Source organism: Micropterus dolomieu, linkage group LG22 (genome assembly GCF_021292245.1).
Source record: "Micropterus dolomieu isolate WLL.071019.BEF.003 ecotype Adirondacks linkage group LG22, ASM2129224v1, whole genome shotgun sequence".
Lineage (NCBI taxonomy): Eukaryota > Metazoa > Chordata > Actinopteri > Centrarchiformes > Centrarchidae > Micropterus > Micropterus dolomieu.
The window spans coordinates 11,809,661-11,827,544 of record NC_060171.1 but is presented as its reverse complement, the minus strand read 5'-3'; the positions used below and the strand labels follow the sequence as shown (position 1 = coordinate 11,827,544).

General features: G+C 40.8%; 1 protein-coding gene across 2 annotated transcripts in view; it reads left to right on the top strand.

Annotated features, from left to right (window-relative positions):
• bace1 (beta-secretase 1) overlaps positions 1-15,993 on the top strand; it is an 18,085-nt gene extending 2,092 nt beyond the window's left edge. Inside the window, exons 1-9 of one of the 2 annotated variants that reach the window (XM_046037165.1) lie at positions 34-121; positions 4,458-4,546; positions 5,008-5,224; positions 6,212-6,349; positions 6,423-6,557; positions 6,667-6,768; positions 7,593-7,742; positions 13,388-13,559; positions 14,438-15,993. In XM_046037165.1, the coding sequence (XP_045893121.1) occupies positions 62-121; positions 4,458-4,546; positions 5,008-5,224; positions 6,212-6,349; positions 6,423-6,557; positions 6,667-6,768; positions 7,593-7,742; positions 13,388-13,559; positions 14,438-14,676 (1,302 nt within the window). In that variant the 5' untranslated portion in view covers positions 34-61 and the 3' untranslated portion in view covers positions 14,677-15,993. Of the gene's footprint in view, positions 1-33; positions 122-4,457; positions 4,547-5,007; positions 5,225-6,211; positions 6,350-6,422; positions 6,558-6,666; positions 6,769-7,592; positions 7,743-13,387; positions 13,560-14,437 lie in introns of those variants that run through there. The other variant, XM_046037164.1, reaches the window with a different exon arrangement.
• The last annotated feature ends 1,891 nt before the right edge of the window (positions 15,994-17,884 follow it).

Here is a 17,884-nt window from a genome sequence, read left to right as displayed (position 1 = left end):
GGGGGGGGCGCAGAGAAGCAGATGTTTTCTATATCAGAGTGAGCTGCCTGGTTGGGGCATTATGGTGGCTACAGCGGCTACCGTCGGTCAGTTGTGGCCAATCAGACAACACAGGGTTTTGGTGGGTAATCCTATATTATATGAGACAATGCTGTTTTTTTCTCTTCTTTTTAGAAACACATAAATATTATCCCTAACATGTGTTATGTGCAAGACCTCAAGAAGATAACATGACATAATGCAGTTTTTGTAATTAAGCAGTTTTTGTTGTTATATTGTTAAAAATAGTACTTTGAGCCGTTGTGTCAGCTGACTGCTGTAATTTGTGGAGGATTTGCTGCGTTCCAAAAACGCGTGTTGCCTTTGCATTTATTGGCTGTTATAAACGGTGATTCCGACCTATCTGCAATTAGTAGGAGTACCCACAAGCTATTATTTAAAGGTGCAGTAAACGATTCGGGAGAGATCCAACACCATGCCAGAAATCACAGAGCAAGTACTGTAACTAACATTAGCTAAGTTGTGGGTTAGCAAGCTGATGCTACAAGTGCTGCAGCAAAGACGGTAACGTTACCAGAGCCAGCACACCAGCTCCACTCACAGCTCTACTATAGCCAACATCACCACAACGGTATGTCTTGGCAGCTGAATGTCTGTGGGCGAGTAATTTAACATTACGATTTGGGGGGGGGATCCAATAGCGATTTTTCTGCCACATATTGCGATTTACGATTCGATTTGCAATTTTTTATTTCATTTTTTGAAGTTCAATATTCACTGCCAGACTATTTTTGACGGAAGCCGTGTCAACCAGCACAGAGCAGATGAACCAGGCAGGAAGTCAGACGAAGAACGGCATAGAGAATCCGGTTGATTTCTAATATAAAACACCCTTTGCACTCCCGATCGTACATCAACAACACACATAAAACAAGACAAAAAAAGAAATAATTTAACTATGTAACCTACTTAACCATGGTAGAAGCACAAAAAGCAAGGACAACTGAACAAATAAGCAAAATCTGAACAAGTCAGCAAAATCCGACAGGTAAAATGCTCTTATTCTGAAATGCTCCATGTGGATATGTAACGTTAGCCTGCACAGAGCGAAACGGGTTCACAGACAGCTGTTATCAGTAGTTGAAGCACTCAAAATGACAAATTAACATGTTAACGTGTAGGCTAAACGCTTCATTATCCCTCAGTTTCATTTGTTGTTGCAAAATGTACACGCCCCATGCCTGCTCTGATTGGTGAGTAGGACCATAACAGAAGGCGCATGGAACTTTTGATTGGCGAGCATATCTGTGACACAAGGATGACAACGGAATGAATCGTAAAACGGGTCGGATGTGCTGTGTAATTACCTAAATTTTAATTGTTGTCTTCACGATTAGCTAATCGTGTTCTTTCAAATTGCAATTTTGATTTGAAAAGGATGAAAAGGAAACCATTTTGTTTGTTTGCCATTTACAGAGCCAGTGTAGACTATTTTAGATTAGAATCACTTACTCCACCTTTCAAATTCAATACCAGAGTTTGGAAACTGCTATTAAACCAATGCGGTTTTTAAACTCCTTACTTTGAGAAATATAAACATTTTCCCACAAAGTTAAAGTTCTCAAATGCAAAGTGGTGTCTGAACACAATGCATGGTTTTGCAGGCTCCAGCCTCCTCTTGCTGAATGCTGGGCCTATGAACAGACTGCAAGTCAGTCCAGTTTAAACCTGTATGATGCTCAGGGCATTTTCGTCCCAGCTGTACATCCTCTTTTTGTAATGGATGCGCATGTCATAAAGTCCTTATGGGTCAGAGGGTGTCACTTGACGTTTCACAAGAGACAAAAATAACTGCACTGTATATGGGAGCTCCATGAACTCTTAACTAAAGATTTTAATTTTAAGAATCAGGTGGTTACCACATTAATTTAGTTATCTACCATTTTGGAGCTCATGTCCAGGATTTTATTCAGTGGATATCAAAGGTTTAATTTCTTTATTTCCCTTAGGCCTGAAATAAAAACATATAATCTTTTTTTTTCTTTAGTGACATTTAATGATATTTTAAGCCCCAAAAATAAAGGTGAAAACAAAGCGGCTCCTTATGTCTGACAGCATATTTAAAGCCTATGAAAACTTGGTTTCCCGTCTTACCTATTTCTGACTAACTAACTCATAAACTAACCAGCAATCAAAAATATCCATATGTATTATTTATTAAGAGATTAACACTCAAAAACTCAACTGCTCTGTTGGGACTGTGTGGGTGTGGTTTGATTAGATTTGAGCAACAATGCTGGCAACATCAGTCACAACTTTTCTCACACGTGGATTTGAATATTGCTCAGTTGCCGTCAGTGCATGGCAGCATGTGACGTCACTTGTTTTTCAACTGAGACCTGCCCACAATTCTGTGAAAAAAGCAAGGACAAGAACACAAATCTCTTACTGACGTTTAGCAACCAAAACTGTTACTGTTGTACTTTAGTAAAAGATGTGCTCATGTAGGGTGCCATTGCTCAAGGTATAAAGCTAATTAGGAAAATAAGTCGTCTGGGCCTTTAAAAGGGCAAAAGACAATAGACAACAGGCATTACAAAAGAATTAGACCATAACAAAGGCTGTGAGGATTTCTAGTAATAAATACTTTATTACTTAGGAGTTCAGAAAAAGCCTTAAGCTGATGATACACAGAGCAACTTTTAGAACAATCGTGCAGGGCAATGTTGCCGTCAATGGTAATGAGTAAAGATTACTACCGTAATGCCTTTCCCCCACCACTCTGCCACCCGCCCCGCACCACCGCTATCTGTTCAAAACATAGTCGGACTTGCCACCAGCAACATTGCTCAAAAAGTTGCCCTGTGTATCATCAGCTTTACTCTTGAAATAACAAGCACACTGATGCTCAGGGACTTCGGGGAAAGCAGAAAAGTGCTGGCCCTGGGTCAGTTAAAATGACCAGTCAGGTTATCCAAATCCATAACCACACTAGCCAACTTCAACTTAATGAACTTTAAGATATCTAGAATCAAATTATCTGAATATATTTAAAGCTTTAAAAGCCCTTGCAAGCTTTATATTAATAAATGAATCAGCCTGTACATGAAATTAATTTAAAGTGGCACTGTGATTCAGTGGTTCAGCAAAGGTGAATTGTCTTGAAGTCAAACGATAATGATAGCAGAAGTGATAAAAATGCATTTAACTTGAGAGGCTTGGTAGATTTATAGTAACTTTCAGATACTTTGTGGGCTATTGTGGTAACCGCTAGGTGATTTCTCCTGGATAGAGAGGAGGGGGAAGGGCAAATATAATGGCAGGAACAGAGAGGCACTCTGCCAGGGAGGACAGGAAGACAGAGAGAGAGAGAGAGAGAGAGGAGGGAAAAACGTGTCAGGATGCAGCCTTTAGTGTGTGTGAGTGTTTGTGTTTGAAAGAAACGGATCTATCCTGAGCAGTCACCAACTCTCTGGCCAAGAGAGGAAGACTGGAAGAGTGTGTACAGTTGTGTTTGCAGAGACAGTGCATGCAGACATAGATGTACTGTATGTGTGCGTGGACAGAGTCTATTTATTCTGGGCTTTCAGACCAAGCCCTTGAGACAGTAGCCCTTCTCTGGATATTTTAAGAGCCAATCCATTATTGAACAGCTTGTTGTGGCTCTGTGGCTGCCTGTCTCTTTGGGTCTGTGCCACACTGTCTATCTATATTCTCCAGCAAGGAGTTGTTCTTTCTCCTTATTTGCAAATCAGTAAAATAGTACACTTTCAGTGTGTGCTTATACTTCACTGTAACAAAGGAACATTTAATTGTAAATTAAAAGAACAGCAGTTTTATTTCTGTGTAAAGTATCATTTATAATGTATAACATGATACATATACAGGAAGTATTATATAGTCTGTCTTCCATTGCCATTGTGCTCCATTCACACATTCACTAACTGTTTTGACTGATTGCGCAAAATATGATACTGAGCTAGAGATGCAGACAGAAGAAGGAGACAGTGGGAGAGAGAGGGAGTAGAACGGGCAAGCTGAGAAGAGTGGGGGCTTGGAGTGGAGACAGAGAGGGCACAGAGAAGGACATTAAGGGCAACAGGAAACAGCACAGGACACCATAAGGAAAGAGAAATGGATACAGAGAATGACTGTGAGATGAAAAATCTAAATCTGTGACAAATGAGGCTGACTGCATTCTGTAATAGAGACATTTAGCTAAAGAAATAGCCTGTAAGACCATTAGGAGTAAAAAAAAAAAAAGATATCAAATGCATGAAAAACCCTGCACAGAAAGTTGTTTTAAGAATGGGTATGTCTGTCTCCACCGTAGCAAAGATAAAGTTTAATTTAATCAATTTCAGAGTGTAACCCAAGTTTCAGTTTTACAAATCTATTGATTTTTGCAAAATGCTATTTAATCAATCTCTCTCTCTCTCTCTCTCTCTCTCTCTCAGTTGAACATCCTGGTGGATACAGGAAGCAGTAACTTTGCTGTCGGAGCAGCTGCTCATCCCTTCCTGCGCAGATACTACCATCGTTCACTGTGAGTAGAAACAATTCTGTTTTTCTTCCCTGGATTATGTTTTTGGGAAAGTTAAAAAAAAGTAGAACATTTTTGCTTACTCGACTGCAGCTTGCTAATAACCGCTATGGCAGATTCACTTTCTGTGTACTACCATGATTTAGCATGCAATACTTGTTGACTTTTTTGCAATGACTTTTTTCTTTTTTCTTTCATTATTGAGGTACTATGTGATAGAATAATTGTTAAAACTGAAATACGTCCTACTACAGTAGAGAGTATAAAACTGACTTAAATTAAGATTTATTTATTAGATTTATTCATATGCACCTTATGATCCCTGACTGGGAAGCATATTGTAATTGAAGCCTTTTCAATATTTTACTGTAATACCACTACAGTGGAACTCCTCCAGGAACCAACCCCCTCTTCTTTCTCCTCCACCTTTTCTCCCACTCTGATGTCTTACCATCCATTCACAGCTCCAGCTCATACCGTGACCAGGGTAGGAGCGTGTATGTTCCCTACACCCAGGGTCGCTGGGAGGGGGAGCTGGGCACAGACCTAGTTTCTGTTCCTCATGGCCCTAACGCCACCCTGCGCGCCAATATCGCTGCGATCATCCAGTCAGATCGCTTCTTCATCAACGGATCCAACTGGGAGGGAATCCTGGGACTGGCCTACGCCGATATAGCTCGGGTAAGAGCAGCGAATCGCTTGGTCTCTCAAAATTTGAATACAATTCTGATAAATGATCTCAATTTCAAGCTCCACAGTGGCACCTCAGTTGGCAAATCATTAGATGTCAATACCCAGAAATCATCTCTCTTATAATATCATTAAACTCATGGGCATGTATTTTTACATTAAATGACATCTTGCCTGCTGCATTATTGAGGGCCATAAAGTTATATTTGTGAATATGTATTTACAGTTGCATGGTGTGAAATAATTAAAATTATACAGTATATAAAGAAGAAAGAGGGAGATTGAGGAGAGGAGGAGGAGAGCGAAATATCACATTTTAGATCAATATTTAGCTGTAAGGGAAACAACGCTTCAGCAAATGATCAATGGACACACCATCGACGGCTGGTGGGGAAATGTACTATATAGTTACTCACTGCAAGTGTTAAAAGAAATATTACTTACAATTTCTCAGGAGAAGTAATTTGTTACACTCCATGCTTGTTACATCACTTTTCTCTGGCACCTGCAACACTGGAAGTTCCACTCGTTCCTGTGAACAATCAGGAAAGCCAAAGAGGCACATGTCTGATGTATTCTTGTGAGCGTTGAGTTCATTAAAAGACTGAGAATGTTCTGTTTTTGTCCTTTTAATAGCTTTCTGAATTCCTAATGTGTTATAACTATGATGACACTGGTTCTCGGGATGAATGTGGGATATATCTTTTGGATAATTGACATTGAACCTAACATTTGGAGGCCGTGATAAGAGAAGCAACACCATATTTTTTATTATTATTGTTGAAATTGTGATAGTAATCTACTATAATATTCACTTTTAGGAAAAGTATTAGCACTTAATTCACTGGGTAGGAGTTATGGGGAAAAGAGAGGCAGACTGAAAGATGATTTGACAACAGGTCGCTGATAGGTTAGGAAAAGAATGAGGTTTGTTTATTCTTCTGGAAATGAAAAGCTACTCTCTGTCTCTCTCCTCAGCCTGACGAGACATTGGAGCCTTTCTTTGACTCTCTGGTTCGCCAGACTCCTGTCCCAAACCTCTTCTCTCTCCAATTGTGCGGAGCTGGCTTCACCCAAAACTACTCCCTGGGCAGCGCTACTGTCGGCGGCAGCATGGTGAGACACACAAAAATAATCTAATATCATATTTGAAGCCAGTACTGGATTTTCTTTTTCCCTCTGCTCTTAGATCATTGGAGGAGTGGACCCATCACTCTACGTGGGAGAGCTCTGGTACACTCCCATCCGCAGGGAGTGGTACTATGAGGTCATTATTGTACGTATTGAGGTGAATGGACAGGACCTCAACATGGACTGTAAAGAGGTAAGATCTGACAGATGAATATATGCAAAAACCAAAGATGGCCAATCCCTCATGCTATGTGCTATGTGAGAGATCTGTAATCGGTGACAGTTTATCTCGTCTTTTACAGTACAACTATGATAAGAGCATCGTGGACAGTGGCACCACCAACCTTCGGCTGCCCAGAAAGGTCTTCCAGGCAGCAGTCAAGGCGATTGAAGCAGCCTCTTCGGTCTGTCCTTACCATGCTATAAATACACTTATATCACTCTTCTGTGTCTCATTTACCTCCTCTGTTACTTTGGTCACAATTACAGACTGGAGTTTTACATAAAATAATACTCTAGCATCTATCCAGCCACCACAGTACAGATTAGATCTACAAACGTTGATACACTTGTCTGAGTTGCCTTCAGTTACCACAGTGTGCTCAGAGAAATAAGAGTGGAGGAGCGGTGTGGAAAGCATTATTATGGAAAGCACAATGACCAATTTAATTGTTCACTCATGTAACTGAAATGCTGAAAACACTGAAGTGCAATATGAAACATAACAGCTAAGCTAACTGGTCTTGAAGGTTTCTGACTAATGAACAGAAAAGGCATAGAAAGGTTTGAGGGATTATGGCGCTTTTTATTTAAAAACAACTGTAGTAATTTAGAAGAAGTAACATCCTTCTGTCTGTGATTAACGAAAACAAATTTGGTCTGCGTGAACTGGAGTGAGGGGAAAACATTTTTATGACATTTTTAAGACGTCAGCCTCTCTGCTATAACAATAATAACAGGGAAAAAACAGCATGCAAACAGGCACAGGTCTTTGAAATGAAACAGACTAAGATATTTTGTTTGCCTGCTTTTTCCCCCGAAGTACTAAAGCTGGTGTTGTGTTGTGCTGCCTCTTTTACTTGTGGAGTTCAGTGCTCCACTGTGCTAACGTGAGTCCGTAGGCACCCACACCTGTTGGATAAGCTCCAGTCTCCCCTCATGACCCTGATTTATAATGAGCGTATTTGGGAAAGGAAAGAATGAATGTCCTCCTGACCTTGTTTTTCAGACAGAACAGTTTCCCTCTGGGTTCTGGCTTGGGGAGCAGCTGGTATGTTGGCAGGCCGGCACAACACCTTGGCACATCTTCCCAGTCATCTCCCTCTACCTGATGAGTGAAAACCACAACCAGTCCTTCCGAATCTCCATCCTACCGCAGGTAATACACAGTATCTCGTACTGGAGCTGAATATGGTTGCATAAAGAAGAAGCACTCACGTTTTCAGAGGTCTGTACTTCAAAGCAAGTTTAACATAGCCAGGATGTCTCTTTCTTATCTGGCCCCACAAACCCTAACAATCGTGATCAGGCTCATGTCACTGGATATCAACTCGGTAAGTCAATCCAGGGTTAGACCAATCCAACTATGAGTGAGTTTACATTAGGGCTGGGCAATTAAACAATAATGATAATTATTGCAATATAATTTTCCTCATTAATAATATAACAAATGTTAAATAAATGTTTGATTTAACTCAAATAAATCACAAATGAATAAGCAATTTTTCTATTAAGATATTTATTTTGTTGAGGAAAATGGACTGATTTTTACCTGCTTTTACTCATGCATACTTTAAAAAAAGATTTTATCATAATTGTTTGGAATAAGTGGAATCACTTTATTAAGTGATTCACTATTTGGCATCAAGTGTTTGTCGTGTTCTGACCATAAAGAATAGTTTAAAACCACAGTTAACCATCTGGTTTCTTTAACTCTCACAGCAAAAATCAGCCTTTAAACTGGAAAGAAATAATGATTTAATGTTTATCATGATAATTATCTATATTTTTTTTTATTGTGATAATATTTTTGGCCATATCGCCCAGCACTAGTTCACATACGCACGTAACTCTACTTTCATCAGAGCATCATTTTTTACAAACGAAGAGCAAACTATAATTGTGTGTTCCATTAAATTCAGGTGTTTTACATGTAGATGTATTTTTATGGTGTGGATGGCCATTCTTTCTGCCGCAGGGGCTGTGTCTCAGTGTATAGATATTAAAAGCTGCAGGGCACTGAATAAGTAGTCGTTGATCATCGATCATTGATTAAACACTCAAAAATGTTCCAAATATTGTTCTAATTTAACTTCGCAAAGCAATAAAGTGATAAATCTATGCCATTAATGCTATAAAAAGTGTTAAAATAGTGATGTTAGATTTTATCTCAACCACAGCTTCAGTTCCTAACACTGACTGAAAACTAACTAAATAGCAAAAGGTGGGCGCTACCTAAATAAATGCATCCTAAAGTTATAATAAAGAATTCATATTATTTAATAATAATTTATTTTAATGGTTGTGACAGAACGGGCGGCACGGTGGTACAGTGGTTAGCACTGTCGCCTCACAGCAAGAAGATTGTGGGTTCAAACCCTGGTTGCCTTGGCCTTTCTGTGTGGAGTTTGCATGTTCTCCCCGTGTCTGTGTGGTGGGTTCTCTCCGGCTTCCTCCCACTGTCCAAAGACGTGGACTAGGTTAATTGGTGACCCTAAATTGTTCTTAGGTGTGAGTGTGAGCGTGAGTGGTTGTTCGTCTATGTGTGGCCCTGGGTTGGACTGGTGACCTGTCCAGGGTGTACCCCGCCGATGCCAGCTGGGATTGGCTCCAGCCCCCCGCGTACGCAGAATGTATAAAACGGACATGGGAGCAAATAAACAGTAAATATGCAAAAATGAATTCAAAGGTGTAGTTAGGCTTACTGTCAAATAAAATAAAACAACAAGCACAAGGCTTTAGCGCTTCAATCAGCCTCTTTAAAGACGGTGCTTTTATAGAGTTGATCTCTTATCTCAAACATAACCTGCTCCGGAGCAGGTTAGCCATGAGCATAAGTTACCATGGCGTTGTACCCGCCAGAAGTGAACCATTGTCGAATGACTGAAAGCCCAGGGTTAAACCTGAAGTTACTTCACTAACCTCAAATCCTGCTTCTTAGTATAGCTCCCAGGTCAAGGATCGACTTTGTTTTAACATTTGCCCCATGGGACCGTATGAAGTAATATCACTTAAGCCTTAAATTCTGTCCGAATGATCAGTAGTTGCTATGTCTTACTTTACCTGGTTCCATGAAGGGAAAATTAAATCTGTCAGCCAATAGAAAGTTTTGACATTCCTATGAGTCATGTACATCCTCTGTAATTTTGAGGTCACTTTGTTTCCCTGTGCAAGTCTACAGAAAATCTGGTCACAGTAGGTCACCCATTCCTTTAGTCGTACTCATAAAGTTCAATAAAAGAAAGCCTCGCTAGGTACCATGAGGAAAATAATGACCACATTCCAAAGAGGATCCCCTTTGAATATATTTTCTAAAGCTATTCATAAAGCTCTGTAAAGTCATTAAATGTTTTTTATTCATAGCCACTCAGAAAGGCCTTGATGGCGGTGAAGTGAATAGGATCTGTCAGTGAGATTTAGAAGCGAGGTTCAGTGGCGTAAGTCTGTGGGAGGTTTGTGCCCTTGATGCTGACGGCAAAAAGAAATACTTGAGGAAAGTTTTAACTTTCTGTGCCTTCCGTTCTAATTTCTTTAGCGGGAATAAGAGTAAATCACCACGTACAGGATATACACTGACCCTGCGTTTGTCACTGTGGGCATAAACGGGGTAACAGGAATACAGGGGATGTATCCAAATGCAGATGAACAGGGCAGAGCTGATGCAGTTCAGTGATTTTATTACACAAATGGAGGAACAAAGGATTATTGCATGGGAAAGGTCAAAAAGGCAAACAAATCAGACACAAATTAGGCAGAAAACCTAAAGTCCAAAACAGGAACACTAGGCAATGTACACAAGACAAGCTCGCAAGGAGTAAAAGAAACTGGCCGGTATACAGGTGCTGGTCATATAATTAGAATATCATCAAAAAGTTGATTTATTTCAGTAATTCCATTCAAAAAGTGAAACTTGGATATTATATTCATTCATTACACACAGACTGACATATTTCAAATGTTTATTTCATTTAATTGTGATGATTAAAACTGACAACTAATGAAAATCCCAAATTCATTATCTCCGAAAATTAGAATATTACTTAAGACCAATGCAAAAAAAGGACTTTTAGAAATGTTGGCCAACTGAAAAGTATGAACATCAAAAGTATGAGCATGTACAGCACTCAATACTTAGTTGGGGCTCCTTTTGCCTGAATTACTGCAGCAATGCGGCGTGGCATGGAGTCCATCAGTCTGTGGCACTGTTCAGGTGTTATGAGAGCCCAAGTTACTCTGATAGAGGCCTTCAGCTCTTCTGCATTGTTGGGTCTGGCGTATCGCATCTTCCTCTTCACAATACCCCATAGATTTTCTATAGGGTTAAGGTCAGGCGAGTTTGCTGGCCAATTAAGAACAGGGATACCATGGTCCTTAAACCAGGTACTGGTAGCTTTGGCACTGTGTGCAGGTGCCAAGTCCTGTTGGAAAATGAAATCTGCACCTCCATAAAGTTGGTCAGCAGCAGGAAGCATGAAGTGCTCTAAAACTTCCTGGTAGACGGCTGCACTGACCTTGGACCTCAGAAAACACAGTGGACCAACATCAGCAGATGACATGGCACCCCAAACCATCACTGACTGTGGAAACTTTACACTGGACTTCAAGCAACGTGGATTCCAAAGGAAATGCAAAATTTACTTTCATCAGAGAACATAACTTTGGACCACTCAGCAGCAGTCCAGTTCTTTTTGTCTTTAGCCCAGGCGAGACGCTTTTGACGCTGTGTCTTGTTCAAGAGTGGCTTGACACAAGGAATGCGACAGCTGAAACCCATGTCTTGCATACGTCTGTGCGTGGTGGTTCTTGAAGCACTGACTCCAGCTGCAGTCCACTCTTTGTGAATCTCCCCCACATTTTTGAATGGGTTTTGTTTCACAATCCTCTCCAGGGTGCGGTTATCCCTATTGCTTGTACACTTCATTTCTACCACATCTTTTCCTTCCCTTCGCCTCTCTGTGAACAGCCAGCCTCTTTAGCAATGACCTTTTTGACGTCTTGCCCTCCTTATGCAAGGTGTCAATGGTATTCTTTTGGACAGCTGTCAAGTCAGCAGTCTTCCCCATGATTGTGTAGCCTACAGAACTAGACTGAGAGATCATTTAAAGGCCTTTGCAGGTGTTTTCAGTTAATTAGCTGATTAGAGTGTGGCACCAGATGTCTTTTCATTAGTTGTCAGTTATAATCATCAAAATTAAAAGGAATGAACACTTATCAACATATCAGTCTGTGTGGAATGAATGTATACATTATACAAGTTGCACTTTTTGAATGGAATTACTGAAATAAATCAAGATTTTGATGATATTCTAATTATATGACCAGCACCTGTATATGGTGAGCGGCTGATGTGAGAATGAGATGCTGGTGGGGAGATGGGTGGGGACACTCAGGTGACTGCAGGGCTGATGAGAAGCGGGAACACTTGTGTGAATGGGTGGGGCAGTCAGATGATGAGGAAAGGAGGGAGGGTCTGAGGACATCTGGTGGACAGCAAAAGGATGGCAGGGGATTGAAGGAAAAAAGCCTGAGGGACAGACAGGGCCTTTCCGAAACTAAACCCTCGCCACTTCCACGCCGACACTGAGTGACGCTCGCAGCCAAATCGGGCCCCGTAACCCGCGTAGGGTTTAAATGCAGAGGCCAACTCAGTCCTTGAGTGGGTTCCAGGGGAAAAGGTAAATCATTTATTTTTACTGTATTTCCACCGATGACTAAAAGAGTGTCAGAATGAATGACTATCTTGGGTTACATACACCTCCTGTAATAAAACCTCTAAATCAGACGGGGGTCCGTGGTCTAATTTGTGTCAGTTTAGGGGTCCTTGATGTGAAAAGGTTTGAGAACCAGCGGCCTATCAGACAAGCACATTTTTTTATTAAACCTTTGGGCTACATTGTTAACCTGTAAATGGTGATATGAAATGTTAGTGTAGTTTCGGAATTTAAAAATCCTACATTAACTGGCGAAGTCACATGGGACTCACATTTGAAAGAAATGTCCCCCATCGTGCAGCAATGGGTTTTACACACCTTCAGCAAGCCAGCATCGGTGCTGACTCGCCATTGGAGGGTTTAACAACCCACTACCACTTCGCCCTCATTGGTTTCGGATGGCACTCAGTGTGGCGGACCCTCCGCATGAACGTGCAAACAGAGTGGAAGTAAGTAGGGAGAGGGAGGAGCAAGCAGTTTCGGAAAGGCTCAAAGAGAGAGTAATGCAGAGGGCTGGGAATGAGAGTGTGTATCTTACCATGTAAAGGTCCAATATGTGTATTTCTAAATGAAAGAAATTACACATTATTTTTGTAAGATACAGCATGCATAAACCCACATGTTGTAGAGAAGCAGAGCATTCAGTGTCTCGTGCACAAATGATGTGCCTGTGTAATACCATGAACAGAGTCACTGAATGCTCTACACAGTCCAACATGGTCACAACAGTACACTCTAGTGTTCCAAGCTACATAGCAGCCTTGCTGCTCACATGCCTTCACAGACTTCTCTTCTGATTATCAATATGTATATATGAAAATACATAGAACTTTAGCTTAAAAATATATAAATACATTGACTTTATACTAAATTTAGCTTCATATATATATTTATATATATATATATACATATATATATATGCCTGTTAATAAGTTAGTGCAACATACACACTACTACATAAACTCAGAGTGAGAGCCATGTATTCTAGGCATATCACACAAGAGTGTGTGTTTGCCCCTTTCTTGTTAGTGATGCTCGCTGTCTCCACTCCTTTTGTTTTATGTTCTTTCTTTGTTCATTTTTGTCTATGCAGCAATACCTGCGACCAGTAGAGGATGTGGCTTCTGCCCAGGAGGACTGCTACAAGTTTGCCGTGTCCCAGTCTAGCACCGGTACAGTGATGGGGGCCGTCATCATGGAAGGCTTCTACGTGGTCTTTGACCGAGAAAAGAAACGCATTGGCTTTGCTGTTAGCACCTGCCATGGTGAGGAGAAGGAGGAGAGGGAGAAGGAGAGTCAGGACGGTTTATGATAGAAAATGGAAAAGAAATATGGATACTCATAGAAAGTACTAGAACCAATAATTCTATATGGTAGCGAAATCTGGGGGCCAAAACTTAATGAATTTGACAAATGGGACAAAACAATCATAGAATCTTTCCATACTGAGTTCTGTAAGAGCATCCTGCAGGTGCAGAGAAAAACACCAAATAACCTGTGCAGAGCTGAGCTCGGCCAATACCCCATCTTATTAAAAATACAGAAAAGATCACTTAATATCAGTTAAGATCACTTAAAATCAGTTAACCCCCAGACATATCATCACAAAGCCCTAACATACCAGGAGCTGAAACCAGAGAAGAGTCCCCTCAGCCAGCTGGTCCTGAGGCTCTCTGCAGTAACAAGTCCCCAACAGCCTCAGGACAGCAACACCAACTCAAGCAGACCAAACCAAATTATCTATTATTATTATTTATTTTTTTAACATACACAAACACACACACACTTACTGTTTTATTTTTTTACACAAATAACACACGCTTTGATTACTTTACGCTTTAATTACTTATTTAATGAAAGGTAGGGGCTTGATTGTTCTTGTGTAGAATGTATGATGCTTTGGCAATATTGTTACACATTCATGCCAATAAAGCTAATTTGAATTGAATTGAAAGTAATGGAATGGAGGGACAACATCCTAAAAGGCAGGAAAATATAATGTAAACAATGCAAGATATATCTTAAAGATATCTCACTTAAGACCTTAACTTTTTTTTACAGTAATAGCAACAAACAGTATCTGTTATCCTAATCTGTGTGTTGTGATGTTCAAATACCTACAATCCTGTTCTCCCATTTGTAGTGCATGATGAGTTTCGCACAGCCTCTGTGGATGGCCCCTTCCATGGCGTCGACCTGGAGGACTGCGGCTACAACATTCCTCAGACAGACGAATCGACACTAATGACCATTGCCTACATCATGGCGGGAATCTGCGCTCTCTTCATGCTGCCGCTGTGTCTCATGGTGTGCCAGTGGCGCTTCGCCCGCTGCCTCCACCCACACGGGGACTTTGCTGACGACATATCACTCCTCAAGTGAAGGAGGAGAAGAAGGGGGACACAAAAAAAGAGTCGTAGAGACCTATAGTTTAAACACAGGACAGGGACGGATTGTGGTAAAAGAGATGTACATTGTTACAGAATGTTGGTGCTGTTGAAAGAGAGCTTTACAACGGCTCTTTAGGAATATAGTATGTGAAGTATAAAAAGCTGACACACGGTGAATACACAGTGAACTGTGCTGCCCTCAAATTTGGGTGCACTTGAGGAAAACTTGGGCAGTTACTAACCTGAAGGACAAACAAGAGAAAAGTTGGTGTCATCAGTGTCAACTTTGCCTGTTTAAGCTACCTATGCAGATCAGCATGGCTAGAAGAGCTGAAGTGGGGAAAACAAAAAAAATCTGTTCTTTGTTATAAATAGTGTATAAATAGATCACAGAGGTGGGTCGGATTTAGAATTTTGAAAAATTTGTCTCTTAAGAAGTTTGGGGAAATTGAAAGAGGAAACAGACCGTTTACAAACATGGATCAATGAAGAAACTCACAACCTGGATGTGAAGCCACCATGTAGTCGGACATGGTTTGCTAAATGATTTGGACACGTGAGAGTGAGGTTACGGGTGTGTTTATAGATCTCCTGTTTGTGGCTTATGAGTGAATGAAACAAGGTTTACACATGTGAGCATGCCTGTATGTGTGAAAAGCTGTATTGTAAGTGAAGAGTATACAGAAAGATTTAATGAAAATTATACTAAGTATGAATAGCATCTATGAAATCACACTATTTTGCAAATGCCAGCAAAGAATTCTGCAAGCCAAGTTAAGTAAGCATAAAGAGGCTAATTAAATATCAGATTGTAACAGCATTTACTGCATAAAATCAGTTATGCTTAGTGTCAAACTGAGAGTACTGAACAGTCAGTATCAGATGTCACTTTTTTCTCTTATATTGATAGCTTAAATATATCTATTGTACATAAAATGTGTGCATTCCAGATGCTCTATTTGTGCAGGAACACACACACACACAGAAGATACACTGCTTACACTACTGCTGCACCATCTGATTATTTGCACATGTAACAACACAACATGTTAACAAACCAATACTTAATAGGGCTTCTTTCACAGTCACACAGAAACAGCCTAACTCACCATCTTTCAATGGGGACCATATATGCTTAGACAAGGAAACCAGCCCAAAGTATGTTAAACACTAAAGGACACTATGTATGTGTACAAGGGACACTTTGTATTGTCTCTCAGCAAGCTGTAAATAGATAAACTCAGAACTGTATATTTATCTGTCAGGCTCTGGCAGCACTGTTGAATCAATAAAGTACTTGTAACTGTAACCTGTGATTTTCATTTCTTCGCACAATACATTTACCACTAAAAGTAACTCATCCAACTCACTGACATCCAAAAGATTTGAATTGTACAATTTCAGTGTTGCAAAATCAGGAAACATTTACAAGGACTCTCTTGTCATCTCCTATAAATTTCATGCAGTGATGGGAAGTAATTTAGAAAATGCAAATACATCGCCTGAATACCAAATAAAGCACCTTCAAATGAAATCCTTGGGATATTTGAAATTTAGTTTGAAAATATGTACAATTCAGTTACAATATCAAGTGAAAGTATATGCATGTTAGGTAGTTGTGTTGTTGTTAATAACTATTAGTCTATACCTTATGTTCAAAAAGTTAAAAAGAAACACAAAGTAGTAGCAATGACCGCAGTAGCAGTAATATTAGTGCAGTTTAAATAAATCAGTGTTCTTCAAAATAATGAGGATGACTACTAATTTGAAGACAAGAAAGACAAGTGAGGATTTATAAATCAGTGCTATAATTTTACAGAAAGTGTACAGGTGTCCATGTACAGATCAATAGATCCAATAACAGACAACACTGGTTCTGCAGTTGCGGTTCCCAGCCACAGAGTTGCAATATGCGAACGGATATCAAACTGTGTATACAGTTGAGCAAGCCAAACGCAACAGAGTTCTGATCCTCTAAAAACATTTCTTCAGTGGATAACTGCAGCTTGCAGTTATAACACCATCACCTTCCCTGTTCAACACATGAATTCACATGAAGATTTCAAAGTAGTCCTTAGTGGAGGCATTCTGTCTGGGACAAGACTTCTCAAGGGTGTTTTGTGTTTGTGCAACTGTTGTGGCAGGTTTGGTAGTGAAAGTAAATATATTAATTTGCTGATGAGTATAAAAGCAGTTGTAAGAAGAAGAAACACTGCCACAGATGAAAAAGACATACATTTTAAAAACTTCTGCTGTGGAAGAACACCTCTGTTCTAAATTGTACAAACTTTGACCTTTTCATACGTCTACATGGCACAGCAGTTCGTGTTCAGTCTTGCCAACATGGCAGCTGCCCCCAAACTATTTTGAAGACAATGGCAATAAATCTCCTGACCGTGGGAGTCGGATGGGTCTGTAGGGTCCACGGCAGCTTGAAGGTCTGTCATATCTTGCTTATCTAGTGCCGTGGGAAATTCCAACCCCACATTCTGGTCTGGACTCAAAAGGCACTCTCCCAATCACTGTTAGGATTCAAATAGCAGTTTCAATTAGACATACATACATACATGGACGGACTCTGTCTCCCCACCTCCCTCATTTTTAACACCTCACTAGAGACATGCCATGTGCCAGCCTGCTTCAAAGCCTCCGCCATCATCCCTGTCCCCAAGAAACCAAGGATCACAGGACTAAACGCCTACAGACCCGTCGCCCTGACCTCTGTGGTTATGAAGTCCTTTGAACGCCTTGTGTTGTCCCACCTAAAATCCATCACAGACCCACTCCTGGACCCCCCTGCAGTTCGCCTACAGAGCCAACAGGTCTGTAGATGATGCAGTAAACATGGCCCTTCACTACATTCTCCAGCACCTGGACTCCCCGGGAACTTACGCCAGGATCCTGTTTGTGGATTTCAGCTCTGCTTTTAACACCATTATCCCGGCCCTGCTGCAGGACAAGCTCTCCCAGCTGAATGTGCCTGACTCCACCTGCAGGTGGATCACTGACTTCCTGACGGACAGGAAGCAGCACGTGAAGCTGGGAAAACATGTCTCTGATTCCAGGACCATCAGCACCGGATCCCCTCAAGGCTGCGTTCTTTCCCCCCTTCTCTTCTCCCTGTACACCAACAGCTGCACCTCCAGTCACCAGTCTGTCAAGCTCCTGAAGTTTGCGGACGACACCACCCTCATTGGGCT